At 43.6% G+C, this 19,143-nt stretch overlaps 1 protein-coding gene across 4 annotated transcripts in view; it reads left to right on the forward strand.

Annotated features, from left to right (window-relative positions):
• hydin (HYDIN axonemal central pair apparatus protein) overlaps window positions 1–19,143 on the forward strand; it is a 134,149-nt gene that overhangs the window by 52,160 nt on the left and 62,846 nt on the right. For all 4 annotated transcript variants that reach the window (XM_066684401.1, XM_066684403.1, XM_066684405.1 and 1 more), the window contains exons 20-23: window positions 200–461; window positions 1,672–1,815; window positions 5,164–5,307; window positions 6,609–6,922. In XM_066684401.1, coding sequence (XP_066540498.1) covers window positions 200–461; window positions 1,672–1,815; window positions 5,164–5,307; window positions 6,609–6,922 — 864 coding nt within the window. The remainder of the gene's footprint in view (window positions 1–199; window positions 462–1,671; window positions 1,816–5,163; window positions 5,308–6,608; window positions 6,923–19,143) is intronic.

Below are 19,143 nucleotides of genomic sequence, written 5' to 3' on the forward strand. Positions count from 1 at the left end.
TATAATATTAATTTGAACTTTTGTAATTAAGCAAATTAGTGAGACATTTTACAACAACGCTGACACTGTATCGACTAATTGAAGCTCATTTGAATTGGTTCCAGCTCAGTTAGTCCTTCATAAAAGTCATCCAGCTTAGCTAATATAAGCCCCAGAGCTTGGGAAATACAGACCCCCCCTCCCTCTGTTTGCCTTGCAGCTCCGGACCGTACCAGTACCATTTCAGATTGTCAAACAGAGGCAGCCGCTTGCACCAGCTCTACTGGTCCACGGAGGGCTTTCCACCGTTCCGCCGCAGAGGCCCACCATCCATCAACAACTCTAGGCAAGGGAAAGCCAGGAGCCCACTTCTGACCCCACCTCTGGATGGTCCCGTCTTCACCCTGAAGCCTGGGCGGCTGGAGCTTGCCCCGGGACAATCGGCCGATATGCTGCTGGTGGCCTTCTGTAACACGGCCAAAGTATTGCAATCACTTTGTTCAGAAAATATACCATAACATGCAATATGGCTAATCCACAGATGCTTTAAGTATCTCACTGGGGCTTTAAGTGTATGTACATACTGGGATTGTTACAGTTATTACAATTAGAATTGAGCACTTAATAACTGTCCCAGTATGTTCATCAGCATGCCCAACAGCCCATCACTACATTTCTTTTTCAGTGTTACGTGTAAGAGCACAGGCCGTTGAAGGGTGAACAGCATGGAGATAAAGGCTCTCAAAACCACCCTTAATCTTCTCTTAATGGAGCCGTGCCGAGCAGGGTATTGACTTCCTCTCTGGGGCATTGCTGCCCTGAGCCCCTATTGATTGAGTGGGGAGCGGAGGAGGAGGGAAGGTGAGGAGCGGAGATAAGGCCAGGCATCTATGGCCTATGCCAGGGCTCCTCGGCTCTGCTCAGCTCCAGCCGGGGTATGCTTCAACCTCCTGCTGCTCAGGTCTGACAGAGCATGGCTGTATTTCACTGCAGTGCTGTCAGAGCTGCCTAGGGATCAGTTTAAGATAAGAGATGAGACTATGAAAAAGGGGCATATCAAGCAAGGAGTTTGGAATATATAAAGTTTAAAATGCATGTGTGAGAGTGTGTGTGGTCCAGATATATATCATTTTGTGGGGACCAACATCTGTGGGGGGTGCTTGTCTTATGGGGACACAAAGCTTGTCCCAGTAACACAAATAATTACATTTTAAGGTGATGATGTGTTAAGGTTAGGTTTGAGATAAGTGAGTTTAAAGATACGTCCAGTGCAGAGCAGTACCAGTGGAAACCATGGGGGCAGTGTAGCCAATAGTTCAGGTCAAACGATCTTATTTTACAAAAACCATTGGTAAAATAGATCAAAAGAATTCAACGCTCAAGGAGACTTCAACCATGAATGTTGTGGGAGGAGAAAGCTCTGTTCCTTCAGTCCCCTGCCCCAGTATTTCCTGCCGGTCCTGGGGTTCAAACTGGTGACCTTCTTTAACATTTAGGCCACGGCTGACCCTTAAAACCACTGTATCTTTTGTGAAGCGTGCCGTATGACATTCAAATCTAATATATGTGTTGTTCAAATATTCACACCTGTACAAATCACTCAAAAGGGCATGTTCCTTAACCGAGGTTAAGTCTGGTATTGCAGTTATTTGTATTCAGAGCTGTGCTACAGTGATACACCTGTCTTTTTAGGTTGTGACAGAGAGACTGGTATGCCATGCTATCATAGGACATCAGAATACAAAGGAACGCATCATGACTGTGGACATCACGTGCAGATTCATCACCCCAGTTTTGGAAATGTCGCAGCAGCAGCTCAATTTCTATGTGGAAAAGGTGTGTATGTGTTGTCCGTGTTGATGTGTGTGTATGTGGCAGATCAAACCCTCTCAAAACTCTTTTCCTCCAACATTATATAACGGTAACCTACTTCATAATGCTGGCATTTCATAATGTCACCAGAGCAAGATTGAGGGGGTAGTGAGGCAGAACCCAGTATTGCATAAGAACTTGTACATCAGATGTCATTTCCGTCATTCATGCGTCGGGAGATTTGTGCTGCAGCTCAGTGGCTGAACGCTGAGATTTTGTTCATCAAATGTTCCTTCATTTATTTCTTTATTTTCCCTTTGTATGCCGGGAGGGCTGTTTAATACGCCAGCAAGGCTTCAGTCTGTTCCGTGTACTTGCATCCTGGCAATTATCTCTTCCCTCACAAACGATAGTTCCTCTGCACTGGGCTGTTTGTGGTTTTGTTTAATCTCCAGAGCAAACGCTGGCCATTACTGGATGAGAAAGTGGCACAGATACATCCTTCCCAACTGCCTTTTACTTAACTACTGGAAATCCTTTTAGGGATCAGTGAATCAATACATCAGTCAGTTCCCTGTCGAATAATGGCTTTTCCTATAGGGCACAATTACAGTCTAATGAATTGGAAAATAGATCCCACTGATGACTGTTATTGTTATTATCCAAACACAAACAATGACCTTTTTCATTTAAAATAATAAAACCAATGTACTCACACATCACATACAGTCAAATTTATATTCACATCCCAAACCTGTGCAGAATCAGAACCCTCTCCATTTATTTAAATTACAATCTAAATATAGAGCCTAAAAGCTGAAGTAAAATATTGTAGCTATTCAAAGACCCCAATTGCCAGTTTTTTGAGAACTTGCCCCCACCCCCAACCCTCAATTAAAGCAAGCTTGTCAGTAGGCAAACTACTGTAATGTAAAAAAAACTAACCAAACAAACAAAAACCTACCAACAAACAACCTAACATCATCCTAGTTGTATAGGACTTTGGTTCATTCATTCATTCATTCATTCATTCATTATCTATAACCCTTATCCAGTTCAGGGTCGCGGTGGGTCCAGAGCCTACCTGGAATCATTGGGCGCAAGGTGGGAATACACCCTGGAGGGGGCGCCAGTCCTTCACAGGGCAACACACACACACACCTACGGACACTTTTGAGTCACCAATCCACCTACCAACATGTGTTTTTTGGACTGTGGGAGGAAACTGGAGCAACCGGAGGAAACCCACACAGACACAGGGAGAACACACCACACTCCTCACAGACAGTCACCCGGAGGAAACCCACACAGACACAGGGAGAACACACCACACTCCTCACAGACACAGGGAGGAAACTGGGAGGCCCCTGGAACTGTGTGACTGCGACACTACCTGCTGCGCCACCGTGCTGCCCCAGGACTTTTGTTGTGTGTTATTAATAAAAGTAGTTAACTGCCTACAATATAAAGAAAAAAAAACCCCCATAAAATAAGTTATTCTAATCTATGCAAAAAATAATGGAACACATGCTTTAATTTTAAGTAAATGCTTTTGTTTTTACATCCTCTTCCCTGTTTACAAAATAAAATAAACGCTCTTGAAAATCACATAGAGTTTCTATTCCATTCACAAAACCTGGGCATCGAAGCCTGTGTCTGTGTGGGCAGCAACTGCTACTGCTTTCACACGTCCATAACCCACAGCAACACATGAAACTGACACGCGAAAACGTCTCAAGCCACAGCTCTGTGCCCCTCCAAGGCATTGGGCCATTTCATAACATTGTGGCTCAAGACATTTTCACTGTGGCACGCTCAACACATTCTTTGCTGCGGGTTTGTTTTCAGCATGTACCCCTTTACAGTGAGTAGTTATATATGGTTCTATCTGGATCACCAGTGTGAGGCGTACATGTCAATCATTTTCAACTGCAGCCAATTAGATAATTTTATAGATTTTCATTGTCATTCTAATAAGGCATTTGAAAACACAAATTGTTTATTCTTTTCCACCGCTCGTCTTAAGAGTCGTTACAAATGAGGGCAGTAACCATGCTGCTATTGGCCAGAGTCTAATGGGTGAAAAATGAATTGCTATAGTCAAGACCGCTTTATTATGATTATCTGTCAAGTGTTTGAAGTTTAAAATCTTGTATCCTCACGCCTCGTGGTTGAAAACCCTTGCTGTAGGGTTTGAGACATTCCCCTGCTTAAGGGCAAGGCCACCCTTCTCTTCCATGTTGAAGATTCCCCTTGTGAATTTCTGGAGTCCCTCAGAGTTTCTTGGAGTCCAGGGGGTCTTAATTTGTGGAAGGGCAAGCAGTGGCGTCCTTGTTTCTATTATTAAATACTTTTTAATACCCTTTTATTGATAGAAACATTCACTGAAACATTTGAACAACACTGAATCCCAACATTTAAAAACACCTATTGGAGAATAGTTTGCAAAAATGAACATACGTTTTATAAGTGTTTATTGTGTATAAAATACAATTTTAACAGGTCAGATAATTCCAAATTTTGAATGGAAGCATGCTTTAGATGATAATGTTTGTGACAGCACATGGTTTTCAGCCGTGGCTCAGCACCACAACAGTACATTTCCGCTCCTCCTATTTCAGCAGAGCTGAGGAATAAGCACTTCCAGCTCAGGGGGAACCATCATCATAATGAAACTGATTTTCTGTCTGCCCTATATCACTTTTATTATCTCCTAGGCACACACACAAAAATACACACACACTCATTCTCTCTCTATGCTTAGCTTCAGCTGTACTGATTTTCATACATCTCTGCTATCTTCTGACAGCTGCTTTCAGGGTCTTTCGCACGTGGGCTTTTTCAGAACTAAAAATGCTAATTTGGCACAGAGGCATTCTTTTATCTGATTCCCTCCACCTCTCTGGGTGTTGACAGCTCTTGCTGCTAGATTTACAGGCGGCTCCCACAGCGGAGGCCTGCTAGGACTAAAGCGTCTAAAGAGAAAAGAGCGGGCAGGGGAGAGACAGGAAACCCAGTAATTGAATTGGAGGAGGGAAGAGAAATGAGAGAGGTTTTGTTTTGTTTAAATTGACGCTGGACTCGCTGAAGTAATACAAAAAAAATATCATCACTTCCACCAGCCACCCATGGGTGACAGTACAGTATTAGATCAGCATTCCACACTATTAGATCCACTCTCCTTAGGAACTTGAAGCAGGTTCGAATCACTGAGGTCAGCCCTGACCTGCAGGAATCACAAATCATGTTCTACACCAACACACACTTCAGCTTCCTCAAACTCGTTTATGTCTGGGTCGAGTTTTATGTTTGCCTTAAATCTGTTGGTGGTTGTTGAGTTCGATTCACTCAGTTCAGCTCTGTATCCTCCAGGGCCCACACGTGTCTCTGGTGCCTCTCTATGAGAGATTGCGTCTGAAGAGCGTGTCCACGCTGCCCCTCTCTGTGGAGCTCACACTGACCGAGCCTTTTGGACTCTGTGACCATGCCGGCGCTGACTCATTCACCACCGTAAAGGTATAAAAAGTACTTTGAAGAGTTCTTAAATCCTATTGGATAAACTGTAATATACAGTCTTTCTGGAATAAAACTATTGCTATGTGGGTGTGAATATTTCTTTATGTCCACCATGAATATGAAAAGCTCTTGTTTTGCAGTGAAATGATATGATATGGAAGTTGTGGTAGCACTTCTGTGAGAAGAGGGTAATGTGGTTAAATTCTAACACGTTATATTTAACCCTCAATTTGGTTCTTACTGATCTGTGCTTAACCGAGCAGATTTACCTGAGTGGGGAAATGAACCCTAGTCTTCTGTGTATAAGACCCTCTATACAAACCACATTAAAAAGCAATTACGCACACTACACTCATGAACTGACGGTATTACCTGGTGTAAGACGCAGTATTGAGAAATAATATGGAATCTGAGGCTGTATTTCCCAGCTCTTACCAACATGGCGTTTCTTGTGAAGGAGTATTTCATGTAAAAACCACATAATTTCAGCAGAATCACAGCCCTGTTTTTTTAATAACTACTAGCAAACTTGTTTTTATCGGTAAATACAGTCAGTACCTACGTTTTACCAATCTGTAAACTGCACAATGAAGACACTCCTTTGCAGAAAAAACAGCTCATTCTGTAGCGCCAGGTCGAATCAATTCCTATTCATTAGTAATGGACGATTATATTGGAACATTTTTGAGTATTATTATATTTAAATTTCCAAATTAGAAACTACTTTAAACCTGTGACCAGTCTCTGTTCAGACCAGGTAGCAAACTAAATGTGTCTAACAACTGATATAGTGCAGTTTCTGTAAAGCTGACCCCAGAGCAGCAATAACAGAGACTCTGCTCTCCCTGTTACAGCTCAGTGGCCCACCACAATGAATTTGATGCTATAATGTAGGGTGAGATACTACGTAGTTTAACTTTAAAATGATCCCTAACCTTAAACTTAACACTAATCCTTAACATTTAAATGTAAAACAATTTAAAGATGAGAAATGGCAGTTTTTTCTGTGTGTGTAATACTCTCTTTAACAATTTACACCACTGTCTTTGTAGCTCTTCTTTGGGTACATAACACAACTTAAATGTATTTAGTGAAACAGTGCCACCAGTGGACTGGAGCTCGCTAAAAAGAGTATGAATTAATACTTAATATGAATCAAAATATACCCATGTAAGGGACATATAGAATGCTCTTTTTAAATATATATATATTAATGTCAGGTAAGGAGCTTGCTCATCACCGGACCTCTCTCTCTCTCTCTCTGATCATCCGTCCTGTTTGTTTTGTGCTTGTGTGTGTAGAGCCTGGTGCTGGGTGTAGGGGCTGAGACGGAGCTGTGGGTGCGCTTTGACCCCTCGTACCGGTCAGATCTTGTGAGCCGTGTGGCTGAGGAGGTGCTGGAGGTGCGGTACAGTGAGCACCCACAGCGTGACATCGTGGCTCTGCGCGGAGAGGTGCACTTTCCCAACTTACGCTTCTCCAGCAGTGTGTTGGACTTCGGCTGCGTGCTCAACCACACGGAGGCCCAACAGCAGATCACCATGACTAACTGCAGCCCGCTCCCTGTCTCCTACAGCTGGGTGTTCCTGCTGGACCAGCAGCAGTTCTACATCAGGTAAAAGCAGCATTCACCTGGGATAGATCAGTAGTGCGCGCTGTGTTACAAGAGCTAGGCTGGGGTTGGTCTGTAGTAGCACTGTTCTTGAATTATAGGTAATGTATTACAGTATTCATCAATACTTATAAACCAGACTAAAAGTGGTGGCAACCCACAATATAGCTGCTGTTGTAAAAGCTTAAATGAAATGAAATGTACACGGTACAATGAAATGTGTCTTCTACATTTACCGCATCCATGGCAGTGAACACACACATACACACACTAGTGCACTAGGGGCAGTGAGCACAAGCCCAAAGTGGCAGGCAGCCATCCCCAGCGCCCAGGGAGCAGTTGGGGTTTAGCTGCTGTGCTCAAGGGTACCTCAGCCATGGATTAAGTGAGGAGGACAGCTCTATTTTTCACTCTCACTGCCCCCATTTTTCTGCTAGTTGTGGGGATCAAACCAGCTACCTAGGCCAAAAAATACTAATAATAAAAGCTGGTGTACTTACTGTATACTGGTTTGTTTCATGCCCTGCGTTCTTTTTCCACACTCTCAGATGCACAACTGAAGAAAATCGCATTTTACTAAATGTTCAGTTGGCCTTTCTAAATCCTGTAAAGTTCTGGTTTGACGTGGGCATGTGGGCAATGGATCACATGGATCTACTGCCTTCAAGGACACTCCAGTAGAGTCCTTGAAAGCTAATGACAGAGTGGTGTAGACATACATCAAATTTATTTATATAGCGCTTTTCACAACTGATGTTGTCACAAAGCAGCTTCACAGAATTCCAGTAAGACAAGATTTGACATGAAATGTAAAGACAAATGTAAAACCCTCAAGTGAGCAAGCCAGGGGCGACAGTGGCAAGGAAAAACTCCCCCAGCTGAGGAAGAAACCTTGGGAGGAACCAAGGCTCACAAGGGGTGACCCATCCTCCTCTGGTCAATCTACTGGTGATGATAGTTAGTAGTCCATGAGAACTTCAGTGTAGGGACAGCTTCAAGGCACTTGGTGGTTGCTGGAGCGTGGGCAGCTGGTCTGAAGCGTGGAGGAGGATCTCGACAGTCATCCATCAGTGTCCAGACAGACAGGTGGGCAGTCGTTTACTCGGAAAGATGTAAAGGGATGGAATTAGTTTTGAACTGTTTTGTGTTTGTAAAGTAGAAAATATGAAAATTTCCAGAGTGTGGCTAATGACTCCGGCAGATCTGACTATGACAGCATTAACTAAAAGGAGAGAACCAGAAGGACACACAGACACGGGAGCATCCTGAAACACTGGCATCCCTCCGCTCCACCGTCAACAAACCTGAGTGATCGCGAGAAGCGGCGGGACGACAGCACCAGCGTCTCAGTATACTATAATTCCCTGTGTCCATGGACCCCCCGGATCTGCCGCCTTTATCTATGGGGGAGCATTAGCTACCAAATGATAAACTAAACAAATGAGTTTTTAGCCTACATTTGAAGATTGCGACTGTGTCTGAGTCCCGAACATTTTTTGGAAGATCATTCCAGAGTTGGGGGGCTTTATAAGAAAAGGCTCTTCCCCCAGCTGAGGCCTTCTGAATTCTGGGAACATTTAAAAATCCAGTATTCTGTGATCTGAGTGAACGTGGAGGCTCATAATAGGAAATTATATCTTGAAGATATTCAGGAGCAAGCCCATGTAGAGCTTTATATGTTAATAACAAAATTTTGTAGTCAATGCGGAATTTAACAGGCAGCCAATGAAGTGATGATAAAACTGGGCTGATATGTTCAAATTTTCTAGTTTTAGTGAGGACCCTAGCTGCAGCATTTTGAACTAGTTGAAGTTTTCTTAAATTGCTGCTGGTGCATCCTGACAGTAGTGCGTTACAGTAGTCAAGCCTTGAAGTAATAAAGGCATGTACTAATGTTTCTGCGTCCTGGAGGGATAAGGCATTTCTAATCTTAGCAATATTGCGAAGATGTAAAAAAGCTGTCCTAGTGATACTACCTATGTGTTGATCAAATGATAAATCCGGGTCAATTATGACACCAAGATTTTTTGCTGCTGAACCAGGTTTAACTGGAAAGTTAGCTAGATCTAAAATTAAATCTGATAATTTATTTCTTGTCACTTTTGGACCCAAAAGCAGGACCTCTGTTTTGTTGCTGTTTAGAAGGAGGAAGTTACGCAACATCCAGCCTTTCACGTCTTTTACACAGTCCTCTATTTTCTTTAATCTGTGTTTTTCATCGGGCTTGGCTGAAATATACAATTGTGTGTCGTCTGCGTAACAGTGAAAGTTAATGTCATGGTTTCTTATAACTGTGCCTAGCGGTAACATGTATAATGTAAATAATAATGGTCCTAAAATAGAGCCTTGTGGAATTCCAAATCTTACTTTAGAATAATTTGAATTTAGATTGTTTACTTTTACGAATTGATAACGTTCCGTTAAGTAAGATTTGAACCATAATAGGGCTGTCCCTGTGATTCCAACCATGTTTTCTAACCTTTCTATGAGAATATTGTGGTCTATTGTATCGAAGGCTGCGCTTAGGTCAAGAAGCACCAACAGGGATACGTGGCCTTGATCAGAGGCAAGAAGAAGATCATTTGTTATCTTGACTAGAGCTGTCTCTGTACTATGATGTTGCCTGAATCCAGATTGGAATTTTTCATATATATGATTCTTATGTAGATATGAACTAAGTTGTTGGGCCACAGCTCTTTCTAAGATCTTAGACAGAAATGGCAAATTAGAAATAGGCCTGTAATTAGACAGTGTACTAGCATCAAGATTTGGTTTCTTGATCATAGGTTTAATAACTGCTAGTTTAAAAGCTTTGGGTACATGGCCCAGACTAAGCGATGAGTTTACTATAGTTAAAAGAGGATCAATAATAGCTGGTAGTACTTCTTTGAGCAACTTTGTGGGAATTGCGTCAAGTGTGCAAGTTGTACAGTTTGCGGAGGTGATAATCTTCTCTAGTTCTAATTGTGGGAGTGGGTAAAAGGTTTCAAGTCTTTCTTTTACAGTTATATTATGTTTTATTTCATTCACATCAGGTGGCAGCCAGGATGGATTTGATCCTGTGGCTAGAGTTTGTTGTCTAATATTCTCAATTTTATTATTAAAAAAGTCCATAAAATCTTTACTGGTGAGAGTTGCTGGAATTAGTTGTTCAGAACCTGCTTGATTTTTTGTAATTCTAGAAAACACACTAAACAGTGCTCTCGGATTATTTTTATTATTGGAGATCAGCGAGGCCAGATATGCTGAGCGAGCTTTAGTGAGGGCATTTCTATACTCTATAAGGCTGTCCTTCCAGGCAGAATGAAACACTTCAAGCTTGGTTGATCGCCATTTCCGCTCTAGTTTTCGTAATGTTTGTTTTAAAGTACGGGTCTTATCGTTATACCATGGTGCGAGCTTTTTCTGTCTTATACTTTTATGTTTAAGTGGTGCTACCTTTTCTAAAGTAGATCGACAGGTATTTTCTAGGTAGTCAGTTAGTACATCTAGGTCCATTGGGTCTGATGGAGTTGGAACTGGAGTCGATAGTTCTGGTAGGTTTTCTATAAATTGTAGGGCGGTAGATGGTTTTATTATACGCCTTGTAGAATAGCGAGGGTTCTTACATATAGTATGGATAAAACGTAGCTCATATGAAATTAAGTAATGATCGGAGATTGCTGAGGATTGCGGTAAGATATTAATTTTGTCAATGTTAAGACCTAGTGTCAGAACTAAGTCTAAAGTGTGGCTGCAGTAGTGTGTAGGCCCTGTTACATTTTGAGTAATACCAATAGAGTCTAAGATTGAGGTAAATGCCTTTTTTAGTGGGTCACTTTCCTTCTCGAAATGGATATTGAAATCTCCTACAATTATAACTTTATGATTGCACACCGCTAGGTTTGTAGCAAAATCGCTGAATTCTTTCAGAAATTCTAAGTAAGGCCCTGGTGGTCTGTAAATGTTGCATAATAAAAATGCGTCTTTTTTTGTGACCGGATTTGTAATAATAGTGGAGAGAACCTCAAAAGAAGAAAAGGTGTCACATTGTTTAAGACTAATTTCTAGGGTATTTTGGTAAATTACACATACTCCACCTCCTTTGCCTGATATTCTTGGGCTATGTGCATAATTATAGCCTAGGGGGGTGGCTTCATTTAGTGCTAAATATTCATTTGGTTTAACCCACGTTTCCGTGAGACAGAAAACATTGAATTTATGATCACTTATAATATCATTTACGATGAGTGCTTTTGAGTTTAGCGATCTTATGTTGAGTAACCCAAATTTTAGTTCTGAGGTGTTGCTGCTAGGTGTTGTGTATGATTTAATATTGATTAGGTTGCTGAAACAGGCTGATTTTGTTTTTCTACTTTTACATTTAGTTCGGGGGAAAGACACAGTCTCAATACAGTTGAACCTGGGTGACGCCTCAAGACAGTTCGCAGACGGTCGGTTTAGCCTGTCTGTCTGCGGCCTGGTCCCGGCTCTGGATTGTCAGCAGCTATCTACACTACTCTGCCGACTAACTAAAAGACTATGTGCTATACTGCAAGAAAGTAAGGCAGCACCCTCCCGCGTGGGGTGGATACCATCCCTACCTATAAGACCAGGCTTGCCCTCAAAACGTAACCAATTGTCTATAAAGCCCACTTGATTTTCGGAACACCACTTGGACATCCAGCAGTTTAACGCCCAAAGTCTGCTGTAAGCTTCGTCGCCACGCCGCATTGGTATGGGACCAGAGCAGATTACGGCATCGGACATCGTCTGGGCCAGTTTAATCACCTCTGTAATATTACCCTTAGTTACCTCAGACTGCCGCAGACGAATATCATTGGCCCCTACATGAATGACTACCCTCGAATATCTCCTATTAGCTAACAGTCTAAGGTTGCCACTAATATCCGGTGCTCTGGCTCCCGATAAACAGCTAACTGTTACTGCCGGCGCCCCTAAAGGAGTAGCTAATTTCACGTGCCGAACAATAGAGTCTCCTATAACCAGAGCACTCTTAACAGGCTCCTCAGCGGGTGCTTCGCTGAGCGGGGCAAACCTGTTTGACACGCGAATCGGAGGAGTGTGGTGTCCCGGTGGGCTAGCTTTGGCCTCAGCGTTAGCATCAGCCTTAGCTTTCCGGCTATGACGCCGAGACGTCACCCATTCACCCCGCTGTGAGGGCTCTAACGCCGGAGTCGTGGGGGTGCTAACTCTCCCTAAGGCACCCGGAGTTGCTAACACTGAATCTCGCTGTTTATCCCTCAACAGTAATAAGCTCCGGATGCGCACTTCTAGCTGGTCCACTTTATCCACCAGAGAGCTAACTAGCTGACACTTACTACAAATACAACCACTATATTTATCGCTAGAGGTGGAAAAGGGCGTTAAACTAAACATGCCACACTCTGAACAGGCAAAACAGCCAGTAGTAGCCATGGAATTGCAGGTACTTACCGCTTTTAGTGAATTTTAGTAACTTACACCAAGAACGTTACTCCAGGGTCCGGTGGCAGTTTTAGTGCCTCTGTAATGAATATTCCTGCGGAGACAATCTAAAAGATAGATCTATGGATGGTTAGTAGGTTATAAAAACAGATATAAATATAGAAATAACAATGGAAACGATTAAACAGGAAAACCCGAGCGATCAAAACAGCTTCCAAACGGGTACAGAAACAGCCAAACGGGTTGCCAGATCTCCCTGAATACTCACGAGGTACACATCCCACCTAGACCGCAGCCTGACGTTTGGAACGTCTAAATTGAACAGATGAAGGCCTTTGCTAATTAGCTGATGAGTTGAATGGGGTGCGTTAAATGAGGTGGAATGCTAAGTCTGCAGTGCAGGGGTTTGCCAGGAGCTGAGTTGTTTCTCTGTGTAACTGATGCCAAAATAGATGTCAAAAGTGCAGTGATGATTAGTGACGGTGATATCTGAGGGGCATCATGCGCTGGCAGCAGCTGGTCAAAATATTATTGATGTGGTGGTCTTCAAATTTGATGAAGCTTTGCTTAAATATTTGCTAAAGTTAACCCTTTGCAGGCATATGAAGTTGTGAGATGATGATGATGATATCTGTGTGTGATTGTCGGAAGTCGGTTTCTCACTGGTTGGATATATGAGGTGCTACTGATGGATAGTATTTGCAACATAACCCTTTCTTTGTTTTTAAATCTAGTGATTTTTTAGCAGTTCTTTAATGGACCCTGAGCTGGTTTACTCAGCAGTGCTCTGTCAAATGATCAGGATACCGTCGGAGAAATGAGGCCCTGCTGAGAGTTGCCAAATGTGCTTGATGTCTTTACGGTGAAGCGTTCCTGAGTTATTCTGTCCAACCTCACATTGAGAGATTAGAGTTAATGAGGCTAAGTAAGAGTCTTCTGAACCTCTCATTTGAGCCCAGTATTACTGACATATAAAAGACAGATTCACCTGATAAATGCTAGCATAGCTAATACGTGTTGAATTACAGTGGAGCCTGCCTGTCAGCAGTGATTTCCTTCAGTTTGACCTTCAAATTGGGCTCATATCTAACCAGAGGAGTGAAGATCTGGCCTCAGTCGCTGAATCTCAGAAAAGATGCAGTCATCAAAAAAAAGGAGCCAAATGATATTATTCCTGAAATGCACAGACACCTCTTAAAAGCAGATTAATTAATTTAGATTTCATTATACAGCCTGCAGTCAGCTTAATTTTTGATGTGTCTTGGATGCCAGTAGTCTGTCCCTCAAACTCAAACTGTTAAGAGGATGGTAAGGCACTTTTTTTTTGCAGCGTGGACAGTGTGGAGCAGCACATTTTTAATGGAGGACGCTCTGGTGAGTAGGGGACAGACGGTGTTGAAGCAGCTGCCAGTATAGTAGCCAATTAAGACGACATTTAGGCAAGCTGCTTCCTTCCCCTCTGTTCAACAAGAGCAGCCTGCGCTGTGCCACTTAAGCAAAATGCCATTCTTTCTCTGAAGAGCCCCGAGTAGCCTTCACCCCTCTCTGTTCTGGGTGGTCTTACAGGAACAGGGACTGGATCATTACTCTCGATTCCTGTGGTGCTGTTAGTTGTTAAACCTAGTGCACAATAGAGGAAGCATCTCATGTGAGGATCAGCAGTATTGTATGCACCTGATAAACGACATTGAGTTTCTTAGTATATCCTCAGCTTTTGTCAAATGATATCACCATTAAAGATTAAGGCCAAGTAAAAGGTAGTAGTGAATAGTGATAGTAATATAATTTTCATATAGAAGCATAAACACTCAAACATTTGTCTGGATTAGGTTCGTATGTGCAACCTTCCTTTTTCAGCTACACATCCTTTCAGACCCATTGGAATGTTGTCTTCTCACAGTGAGACAATGGACAGACTCAGGTCTGTAGCAGAGTAAGGTTCTTGCAGGATGGAAGCATTAAGAGATTAAGTGTCATATATTTGATAAAATATCTTTTTAGAAGCTTTTGTATATTAACTTGCTTCATTTAGATTGAAAATGAATTGAAAAGGTGGTCTTACTTTTGCATAGTACTTTACATATTTTGAAATGTTTGCCATACGACAGACCCTTAAAAACAAGCTGAGACGGTACATACACACGCACACACACACACACACACACACATATATATATATATATATATACATATATATATATATATAGATTCATCCATTCATCCATCCATTATCTGGGCAACACACACACACACACACATTCACTCACACGTACGGACATTTTTGAGTCGCCAATCCACCTCCCAACATGTGTTTTTGCACTGTGGAAGGAAACCGGAGCACCCGGAGGAAACCCACACAGACACAGAGAGAACACACCACACTCCTCACAAACAGTCACCCGGAGGAAACCCACGCAGACACAGAGAGAACACACCACACTCCTTACAAACAGTCACCCGGAGGAAACCCACACAGACACAGAGAGAACACACCACACTCCTCACAAACAGTCACCCGGAGCAAACCCACACAGACACAGAGAGAACACACCACACTCCTCACAGACAGTCACCCGGAGGAAACCCACACAGACACAGAGAGAACACACCACACTCCTCACAAACAGTCACCCGGAGGAAACCCACACAGACACAGAGAGAACACACCACACTCCTCACAAACAGTCACCCGGAGGAAACCCACACAGACACAGAGAGAACACACCACACTCCTCACAGACAGTCACCCGGAGGAAACCCACGCAGACACGGAGAACACACCACACTCCTCACAGACAGTCACCCGGAGGAAACCCACGCAGACACAGAGAGAACACACCACACTCCTCACAGACAGTCACCCGGAGGAAACCCACGCAGACACAGGGAGAACACACCACACTCCTCACAGACAGTCACCCGGAGGAAACCCACGCAGACACAGGGAGAAAACACCACACTCCTCACAGACAGTCACCTGGAGGAAACCCACTCAGACACAGAGAGAACACACCACACTCCTCACAGACAGTCACCTGGAGGAACCCCACTCAGACACAGAGAGAACACACCACACTCCTCACAGACAGTCACCTGGAGGAAACCCACTCAGACACAGAGAGAACACACCACACTCCTCACAGACAGTCACCCGGAGGAAACCCACGCAGACACAGGGAGAACACACCACACTCCTCACAGACAGTCACCCGGAGGAAACCCACGCAGACACAGGGAGAACACACCACACTCCTCACAGACAGTCACCCGGAGGAAACCCACGCAGACACAGAGAGAACACACCACACTCCTCACAGACAGTCACCCGGAGGAAACCCAGGCAGACACAGGGAGAACACACCACACTCCTCACAGACAGTCACCCGGAGTGGTGTTTTACAGAAGAAAAATACTTTAATAAACCGTGGGTTTTTTGTAATGATATGGAGGACAGTTTTTCACTCCAGCTGAAGAGTTGTTTGAATATGACCCAATTCCTTAGTGTCCTCAGCCCAAAGGAAGTTTGCTTATGAAAGAACTTAAAGGGGGCCCATTCATTTGGGATCTGGAGCCCACTAACACACATAGTGTGAAACCACCCGGTACCTTTTTTGTAGGCTGCGTATGTCAGTAAACATTGCATAAAATTAATTATTCTGATTTTGTGTTTCATCATACATAGTGTGCAGAGACTTTAGAATTGTCCCCTCATTGAGTCTCTCCAATCACAGCAGTGGTGCTGCGTTTATATGAGAGCGCAAATGAAACACAACAAGCGTGGAGCAATAAGAACACTGAGTAAAAACAGAGAAAACGAGAAAATGCCTATAAATGGCTTCTGCTCTTCACTGCTGTGCACTCGGGGACGGTGTGAACAGCGAGTGGCTGAATATCATTTAAAGGATCAGGGCTGTTCAGACACGGAGAGAACACTGCTGTGGGGTTTGATCCCTGTGGTATTTGGACCAAAACACATTACGAATGATTCATTAGGACCCGGAACTGTGTTCACTTGTGCAAAAGGGCTGCAGTATGTCCCCTGTAACGGAGTGTGTCTTTAAAGCCAGTCCAGGACACGCCCCTGGCTCTGGCCCATGAGGTTACTTGGCTGCTGTGTGCCGCAACTGTAAACCAACATTCGTCACTTTTTTGGACTGAGTTCTTTCCTCGTTATTTCCCTCATATTTCCTCCAGCTAAGTCTCACTCCTCAGTGTTGCACATCTGTCTCCCACTGCACCACAGCGCAGCCACAGAGGAGGAGCACACACCTTCTGCAGTGAATCTGAAGCCTGACACCACATCGTTCAAACCACTGACCATGCAGCAGGCACCCATTTCTCAGTGCGCTTGGAAGGCGACTGCTCATGACCCCTGGCACATGGCAGAGCTGAGAGCCGAACCTGGAGCCCAGCAGCAGGGTGCATGTCTGCTGCGGTGAGCAGCACTATGACTGAGTATGCATGCCTGCGAGGAAATGTGCACTACTTTTGATAAGAGCTGGAACTGGACCGATCCAGTCAAGCCTCACGGGCCGTAAGAAGAGAGGGAGTAAGCTGTCGTGGTTGAGTGAGTTGTTGATGCTTTATGGCAGAATGAAGCGGTCAGCACCATGGCCTCAGCTGATGGGAGCACACAGTGAAACGATCAGTCCTTCAACATTAACATTCTGTAATCACTATCAGACGTGGGCGTTTATTTATCTAGCTTTTAATTACAGTGTGAGGGAATGATTTACTGTGGGACAGCCCTTCATAATCTTCTTTAGTATTCATAAGCACCTATTACAAAAGCCATCTCTCAGATCTGATGTCAGTTTTATAGTATTTTGTATAGTATCTTTAAGTGTTCCCACTTCTTTTCTGGGCATCTTCCTCTCCTTTATTTCTCCTGTGTCTTGTTTATTCATTTGTTTATTCGATTGTTTTCCTTTGTTGGTATTAGCACAGGCCACCGTCATTAAGAAGGTTTTGTGAGGTTTCTGCGGCACTGAGAGTTGCGTGATGAGAACGTGCTCGTGCAGCCAGACTGAACCATGTCGCCCACACTGCGGGGGTCGCAACAGACAACACGACATAAATAAAGAATTGAGAGTGTGAGGATCAGAAAAGAAAGCAGCAGACTGTCTGTCTGTGCTCTACCAGTTTATGAGAGAGAGAGAAAGAGAGAGAGAGATACAGAGAGAGAGAGATACAGAGAGAGAAAGAGAGAGAGAGATACAGAGAGAGAGAGAGACAGGGAGAGGGGCAGGTGACTGAGAGAGAGATACAGAAAGAGAGAGAGAGAGAGAGAAAGAGAGAGAGATACAGAGAGAGAGAGAGAGAGAGAAAGAAAAAAGAGAAAGAGAGACAGGGAGAGGGGCAGGTGACAGAGAGATACAGAAAGAGAGAGAGAGAGAGGGAGAGAGATACAGAAAGAGAGAGAGAGAGAGAGGCAGCAAGAGAGATACAAAGTGAGAGAGAGATACAGAAAGAGGAAGGAGGCAATGATGGAGAGAGAGAAAGAGACAGATAGAGGGGAAGGAGACTGACTGGGGAGAGAGAGAGAGAGAGAGAGAGAGAGAGAGGAGGAAGACAATGACAGGGAGGGTTGGAGAGTGAGAAAAAGGGAATGACAGGAAGGGGAGAAAGAGAGAGAGAGAGAGAGAAAGAAAGAAAGAAAGAAATGGCCCTGGAGCTCTGTACAAAAATTAAATGCTGTAATTCCTTGTGCTCCTTTTGCCTTCTGCCTCCCACCCCCTTCCACAAATACACCCTAGTTCTCTATTTAGGGAATGCTACATATTTACTGATACCCACCCAAATATTCCGAATGCCTAAAGTGTGACGTCCTACTAACATCACTTCAGCCACTGGTCTTTGTTGTTCTTCTGACATTAGGTTCTTGGGACGCTTTCGGCTGAGAAATGACCGTCTTTATAGCTCAGTGTATGTCCCAGTCACTAAACACTGACAAAGTGGCACAGGAACAGCACTGAGAACGTCTGTGTCCTTCAGGTGAAGTGAGTTTCATTTTCTATGTCTGTGATATCTTCTCAGTGCAGGTCATGACACAGGTCTTATGTCGACATGACATCAGCGTTGACAAAGCAGCCTCTACCACAGATGAAGAGTTTGGGAGAGATTTGTTTGTCAGGTCCATGGTGAGCTTATGTAGGTTCTATGTAGCTGTGTCCTTGTTCCAAACACTGTAAAGCCTCACCCACGGATAGGAAAGTGCTATAGAAGTGTAACAGTCATTCACCATTCATTCATAATGAGCAGTAAAATATTAGTCATACTTCAGTGTGAAATAACCTTTTATTTACTGAATTCAATGTGGCCTGCACTGAAATAACAGAACATTGGATCTTTTTTTTCCCCAATATTTCAATGAAAATGCTCTAACATTTGGAAAAAATACAGATATACAGTCTCCACACTGTAGAGCAGGGGTGTCTGGCAATTGGCTGTTTTTTTCTTTCACCTGAGGATTCAACGACGATTTCAATAGAGTCAAGTATTTCCAGTGTGTTGGGTTTTTCACTCTGTTGTACGGAAGCGTATTGCTGCCACACACTGTATGTCGTTATTATGAGATAATCATCTCATTATTATGTGTTATTATTATCATACCCACCACATGGAGCTGGAGCTGGCGCTCATATGAGCCACTGCTTAGTGTGCCAAAGAGGCGCGGCGATTAGGCCACTTTTCAGGAAAGTAAGCCCAAACACATAAAACATGACATGGACTTTGAACTAGACACAATTGGACCAACAGATCATCGCTGGTCACTGCAGCGTGACCCAGTGAAACCA

Source organism: Hoplias malabaricus, chromosome 11, assembly GCF_029633855.1.
Source record: "Hoplias malabaricus isolate fHopMal1 chromosome 11, fHopMal1.hap1, whole genome shotgun sequence".
In the NCBI taxonomy this organism is placed as follows: Eukaryota; Metazoa; Chordata; class Actinopteri; order Characiformes; family Erythrinidae; genus Hoplias; species Hoplias malabaricus.